Source organism: Podarcis tiliguerta (assembly GCF_965153285.1).
Source record: "Podarcis tiliguerta genome assembly, chromosome: 17".
NCBI classification, from domain to species: Eukaryota; Metazoa; Chordata; class Lepidosauria; order Squamata; family Lacertidae; genus Podarcis; species Podarcis tiliguerta.
The window spans coordinates 21,758,482-21,765,804 of NC_139550.1; the positions used below are offsets into that span (position 1 = coordinate 21,758,482).

Here is a 7,323-nt window from a genome sequence, read left to right on the forward strand (position 1 = left end):
CAATACGACTTTTTGGTTCCTGAATTTCATTCAGATGGTGCAGATGAAATACAACCGGAAGCATTCTACAGAATGTGTTGCTAGTGTGTGGAAACAGTCAAGATCCAAGGATCCCCAGGCATGTGACTCCAGATGGTAGAGTCATCAGGTGCTATTGTGGTGCCTGGGCATCTCCACAATACGATACAACAATCTTTATTGTCATTGTCCCATACAGAACAACAGAATTGAAAAAAAAAAATCTACATAAGACATTCAAAACAAACAAGCCTACTATCCCAGCTATACCAACCTGGTTAGCTCCCTAAAAACTCTGATACCCCATTTTAAAATACAATATACTATCATACAGACTCCTTACACTGCGTTTAAAACCAAAATCACATTTGGATAGAAACTGTTTCTCAGGCCTAGTCTTTATAACTCTGTACCTTCTTCCAGAAGGCAGAAGCTGAAAGAGATCATTTCCGGGGTGTGCACTATCCTGCGCTATCTCTGCAGCTTTCTTATAGCACCTGGAAGCATAGATTTGATCCAAGGTGGGAAGAATGCACCCAATTATTCTCTCCACAGTCTTTACAACCTTGGACAGCATTTCTTTCACTGACCGTGCAGCACTTGGTTGCAAGTGGCCAACAGCCTGGCACCTGGCACATTTTGAACTCTGTAGACAACACTACGTGTCACCCCACACTTGCCAGTCCATTTTCCCCATCAAGTCTGGTCTTTGGGGGAAGCATGTTTGTTGCACAACACCTCCAGCTGCAAGAACGCAGTCTGAATTTGTTGCTAGGTAGCTTAATCCCACTGGAAAAGCATGGCATCCTGAAAGCGCCCATCTTCTGAAATAAGCAACATCTGTGGGACGTAATCCACTGGGAGCAGTCAAATACAACATTCCTTGTTTTCCTAGAGTGGACATGCGAGGGAATGTTTGGTCCAGCCAGTCGTAAACTTCCCATTTCCTCCTGGCTGGGACGTAACTTCCTTTGCATTTGACTAGAGGTGGGCGTGACCTTACCTGTCCAGGTAACGGAAAAGGACAAGGCACACAGCACCCTCTCTCTTCCATCTTTCTTTTGTCGTGTGAGCTGGAGTGACTGCTAGTTTACAGTCACTGGGATTATACCCCCATATGGGGTAGATCCACATGTACTGTATATATCTGTAACTAAGTCTGCTTTCAGCGATCCATCTGTGAACTGATGTGAGTAAACTTCTTTTATATACTTTAAAACAAGATTGTGGCGTGTTTATTCTTTTTAAGAGGGATATAAGGGAACTTACCAGGAACATACAATTCAGTACTGAATTTTATGATAGAGAGAGGCTTACACAAGCCTGCAACCAGCTATCCGCTGTGCATGCTTAAAAAGGGAATTGAAAACTCTGCTAAGTAAAGGAACTTGCTAACACAAGTTAGGAAGGATATTAATAAACAATATATCATCTCCTGCCTCCCTGAACATTCCCACAACATCCACCTCAAACAAATTAGCCACCAGTTCAGCTTCCTACTTCTAGGTATCTCAGGGCTTTGCCTTGGGAGAAGCATTTCTGAAAAAAGAGTTTAAGCCAGCAAATCTCAGGCAGAGAGCGTGGGGGCGGGGAAAGAAAGCAGGCACATATGCTTTCCCATATGTCCACTGCAGCGAAACGATCCTTTTACTTCCTTGCCCCACTTTGCTTGCATTTAGGGCCTGCTACCAAGCCTCAGCTCTCTCCCCCTCTCTCTACAGGACTGTTGCAATTTGCCTGACCGATCAGGGCAAATCCTCCAGAGAGCAGCTCTTCCCTAAGGGCCAGTTTCATGCTGTGTTATTATGCCGGACATAAGGGAAGCAGAAGAGCAAGTAAGAAGCGCTCAGGCCAGAACTGCGTGTTACATTGGTACGGTGGGGTTCTGCTGAGGAAGCAAAGCAAACTACATGCATGCCGGTCTTTCCAGACGGAAGCCGGCTGAGGGAAGCAGCTTGTAGGGATGGATGTCTGACAATGCTAGCAAAAAGTCTTCTTTGGGGAGGGAGGGGAGTTCTGATGCAAATTGGCCAGGCACGTTTGACTCAATTTCCCACACCATTTGTCTTCTTGGCAGCGACCTAGTTAAACAGATTAGCATTTTGAGCAGCCCAAAGAGTGCTACGGGCAACTGGGGGGATGCAGAAAGGCGATGGGCATGTGGAAAGAGGCAACAGACCACATAATGCATGTTTCCATGTTTCCCATCTGCCTGTCTGTTCCCAAACTCTCCTGTGTGGTGGAGAGGCCATCGCAGATGCTACATACAGACCATTCCAATCTCTTCGCAGGGCCTCAGATACGATGCTTTGCCGAAGATGTTGGTTCATACGTTCAGTGGTCAGTCATCAAGTGCATAGGAGTCAGACGAGGGAAGTGAATGTCCGCAGAGAGCTTGAGCACAATCAAGTGATGTATGGGAGGGAAGGGGCAGTTTGTTCACCTTTGGTCCCCACCCTGAACTCAGCTCTCACCTGTGGCTCCTAGAACCTGTCAGCATGGGACAGTGTGGTGTAGTGGTTAAGAGCGGTGGACTCGTAATCTGGTGAACCGGGTTCGCTTCCCCACTCCTCCACATGCAGCTGCTGGGTGACCTTGGGCCAGTCACACTTCTCTGAAGTCTCTCAGCCCCACTCACTTCACAGAGTGTTTGTTGTGGGAGGGGGGGGGGAGGGAAAAGGAGATTGTTAGCCGCTTTGAGACTCCTTCAGGTAGCGATAAAGCGGGATATCAAATCCAAACTCTTCTTCTTCTTCTTCTTCAGTGACCACATCCGGGGAAAGAAGCTTGGATTGGCCAGCTAAACTAGGTGGGGATAGCCAATGGATCTCAAACCCTTAGTGGGTTAGGGATTTCCTCTGCATGCAAAGACAGGGAACCAAAAGAGGAATCCAATAGAAGGCCGTTTCTACATGTGCTGTACAGGGAAGTGAGCTGCAGGTGTGGGGCTCATCGACCTGAGAAGGTAGCCCATCCAGGAGAAGGGAAACTCTGTTCCTAAACCTCTGCTGCCTGGCAACTATACTCATCACGGGTGTAACCAGGATTTTTGTTGGGGGGTGGCAGGATTTTTGTGCCCCCCCCAAACGATGTGATTGGTCAGTTAGTTATTTCTATTGTTTTACTTGATCTGGAGAGGGGCAGCTGCCCCCCTTGGCTATGCCCATGACTCTTATATGAGAAAAGCTTCCGGAGTAAACCCTAAGGAAAAATCTTTACCTGCTGTCTTGCAGGACATCTTCAGGAGAAGAAAAAGCTGAGGAGTAAAATTCTGCAGGAGGGGCACTATTGTTTTCTTTTGTTTTTGATTTAACTATTTATTTTGTGCTTTTATTCTGTATTTTTATATTGGGAACTCCCCTGAGATCTTCAGAAGGGTGGTCCTCCTCTGAGGGTCTTCTGCTGGTTCCCTCATTGCGAGAAGTGAAGCTACAGGGAACCAGGCAGAGGGCCTTCTCGGTAGTGGCTCCCACCCTGTGGAACACCCTCCCATCAGATGTCAAGGAGATAAAGAACTACATAAGTTTTAGAAGACATCTGAAGGTAGCCCTGTATCAGGAGCTTTTAAATGTTTGATGTTTTATTATGTTTTTATATGTGCTGTAAGCTGTCCAGAGTGGCTGGGGAAACCCAGCCAGTTAGTTGGGGTATTAATATTAATCCCTACACGAATCCGGAGTGGTGTCCCTAAAATGGTTCATGGTATCTTGTACGTCTCCTTCCAGAAACTCCTACAGTAAAGCTGGTGCCAAATGTTGTTCCTATTTCCTTTGCCCCACATCTGCTAGGCCAGGAGTGGTGGGCTGGTCTTCATTGCAGCGCGTTTCTTCCTCTTCCGCAGTGGCGTACAGACGCGGAGCAAAAGGAGCGCAAGGGCGGAGACGAGGGGCAAGAGTTTGGGGCGAAGCGCGCGCGGCTGTGGGAAGGTGCACTTGCAGCGCGCTCCTCGCTGGAAAGGCACCGTTGCCCGCCTCCCGATCTTTAGCACAAACTGGAACATCCCCCCACCAGCAGGCGGGCTGGCTGCTTAACCTCTGCAAAAGGACAAAAGCCTTTGGCCGGGAGGGTCCGCTCTGCAAAATCTGAAGCGTTGCAAACGAGTCGTCTTGTTGATTTCTGGTGCCTCTTGCGCCGGCTCCTTGGCTGGGGCAGCCCGATCCTCTTCATAGTTCTTCATAAGGCGACTCTCCCTGTGATTTGGAGAGGACTTTTTTTCTGGAACCGTTGCTCCTTGAACTTGGAAGCTAGCCCTTAGTAGCTTCAGTGAGGACGACCGTCTCGGATCGCCCAAGGCGCGCGGGGTTCTCTCCTACTGGAGACCTTTAAGTCTGCCCTCCCCGCACACTTTGTGCCACACAACACTCCGCAACCAACTCCCTCTCTCGCCCCATGCTTCCGTTGCTGTCCCCTCCCCCCTCAACAATATACCATTTGCAATGGCTCCTAATGCATCTCCCAGCAGCTTTGTTGATCTCTGGCCCGGGATCCAAAGCGGAGCAGCAGCAGCAGCAGCAGAGAGACCCGCGGGACTTCACGTGTAAGACTGCAAGCGCGGTAAGAGGCAGCTGCTTTTTGCAAGCCTGCCTTGCCTGCCTTCAGCGGCGGCGGCAGCGGCGCTCCTAGCAGCGGCAGAGGCAGCAGTCGGAGGACGGGGAAGCCGGCTTTACAGGAGCTGCGCGCAGAGCAATGCTGCTGGGGCGCAGAGACGGCGCGCTCCCCTGAGCCTCGCCGCGCGCGTTGCGAAGGGAAGGGCGATGCACTGAGACGCCCCTTGCAAGCGGTGCGTCGGCTGGGGGGAATTTTGCTGCTGCTTTCCTGCCTCTTCTCTCCCCTCCTCCACCCCACAGCAAAGGATTCTCTTGGCAAACGGAGCTCCCTTCTCTCTCCCCCACCCTCAAGCCCAGGGAACTCCTCCGATGACCCCGGGGACTTCGTGAAAGCCATGCGCCCCGACGACATCAACCCTCGCACCGGCCTGGTGGTGGCTTTGGTCAGCGTCGTCCTGGTGTTCGGCTTCATGTTCACGGTGTCCGGGATCAAGGGGGAGACTTTGGGGGACATCCCTCTGCTGGCCATCGGGCCGGCCATCTGTTTGCCGGGCATCGCCGCCATCGCCCTGGCGAGGAAAACCGACGGCTGCACCAAGTGGCCCGATAAGAGGGGGCGCCCGCCTTGCCGCGGATGCTGCTGCTGCCGCAAGAAGCCCCGAGACAAAGACGTGCTGGAGCTGCTGAGGACCCCGTCGGACCTGGAGTCTGGCAAGGGCAGCTGCGACGAGCTGGCCAAGAAAGCATATGGAGCCAAGGACAGGAAGGGAAGCTCCCGAGGAGGAGAGGACGGCCTCTCCACTTGCACGACCATCACCACCTCCGCTGCCGTCGGGGAGGGCAGGGGCTCTCTGCACAAAGTCGAGCAGGAGGAAAAGCTGAGATACTTGGAAAACTGCTGCCCGGAGATGCCTGGGAATGTCTTGGGGCCCGGAGCCACCCTTTTCAGTGCCTTAGAGGAGGAGCAGCAGCAGGAAGGATCTCCCGTCTTCGAAGGGGCCCCCGCGCTCCCGGGCGCAGAGGACACCGTTTCCGTGGCCCCTCTGAACAGCATCATCGTCTGTTCCTACAAGGACAGCAGCCCTTACGACAGGTACTGTTGCTATATAAACCCCAGCGAGGAAATCAGCTCGGATCACGAGACGATAGTTTGAAAAGACTTGGACGGGTCCTCTTTCTCCCCTCCCCTCTTTTTTTATTTTTTAAAAAAGACTTTGGGCGGTGTTGTTTCGAGCAAGTAATGAAGGAACCCTCCCAGCAGCCGGCTCTTTTAAAACAAAAATAATAACTGGTAATAATAGTAATAATAGTAATAATAATTAATAATAATAATATTGGCTGGATTTGCACTGCATGGGACAATTCTCATAGCTATTAACTAACTTTTTTCTAAACCCCCAACAACCTGGTATGTGACTGATACTCAAACCTTTTGTGCCTGGGAAAACAAACTTCATTTAGTTATTATTTTCGGTTTCTTGTTAAAAGTAATAATAAGCATGTTTCAGGAGAATCAGTCTTTTCTATCATGATTTGTCAGCTGGGGGTGTGTGCGTTGCCGAACCATGCAGGGATCGGGGGCTGGTGGAGTGGGTGGGGATACTCTTGCTGCTCAAAAGTAAAGCAGAAATCAAATGTCAGGAGTGCTTCTTGGAAGCGCAAGATATTCAGAGCTCTTCCACTGACTTCTGAAAGCACTGATAAAGAGGCCGGGTGCAGTTCGATGTTTTCTTTTAAGATGTTTCCATCTGGTGAAATGGAGTGGAGGGTGGGAAGATTCAGGCTGGCCCTAAGTTTTCAGTTTTGGGTGCAGTAGGTTGCCTATTTAATGTGCTCTTGTATTCTCACTGCCTGGTGAGGAAAGAGGTGCTTGAGGGATTTTCCGCCTCGTGTGCCAAAATCAAGTGACCAGCCTTCGGAACGTTGGGCACGCACTTCCTTACACCGAGTCAGGCCATTGGTCTGTCTAGCTCAGTGCTGTCGACCCTGATTGGCTGTTGCCCCCCAGGGTTTCAGACTGGGGTGTCTCCTCACCCAGCCTGGAGATACCGGGGATCAAACCTGGGGCATTCTGCATGCAGCCATCTACTGCCCTTCTACAATGTACTACACACATTGACTTGTAGGGGGCGCCACTTGCTGCTCTGCCTCAGGCGGCAAAACATCTTGGCCCGGCCCTGTCATTTTTACCATTGTATGGATCAGGCAGGGAACTTCAGACAGGGAACCAGCAGGGACATTGCGTCAAATAAATTTGACCCATGATGATCTTGGAGACTGAGAACCATTTTTAACAGCCAAGACAGTTGGTGGGAGTAAGGCGTCTGTATACACATTACCATTTTCTAGTGTACCTGTGGTCCAGAGCTATCCTGTAGTTTTGTTTGTTTGTTTGAGAAATGCATTTCTGTTTGTTGCCTTTCCCTTTTCAAACCAACTTCAGTCCGTCAGGAAAATTTAAGCCACATGCGCAATTAAGCTGAGACGTAGAAGACAGCGCATGCGCATGGGTGGATGACAACGCATGCGCAGATGGCAACTTCGTGAATAGGAGTTTGGGGAGGGGGTTTGCAGGGGTGGGAATCCCAACAGGTAGAGACATCCCCGTCCCTTCTCAGGTGTGTACAACAACATGCAAAGGCGACTTGAAACACAGCAAGGCGGGGTAGGAAATTACCGTATTTTTTGCTCTATAAGACTCACTTTTTCCCTCCTAAAAAGTAAGGGGAAATGTGTGTGCGTCTTATGGAGTGAATGC

General features: G+C 50.4%; 1 protein-coding gene across 1 annotated transcript; it reads left to right on the forward strand.

The window, feature by feature from the left end:
- Positions 1-3,769: 3,769 nt before the first annotated feature.
- TMEM215 (transmembrane protein 215) lies at positions 3,770-6,078 on the forward strand. The gene has a single exon (XM_083420688.1). The coding sequence runs from the start codon at positions 4,961-4,963 to the stop codon at positions 5,717-5,719; it is 759 nt and encodes a 252-aa protein (XP_083276814.1). The 5' UTR covers positions 3,770-4,960; the 3' UTR covers positions 5,720-6,078.
- Positions 6,079-7,323: the final 1,245 nt, after the last annotated feature.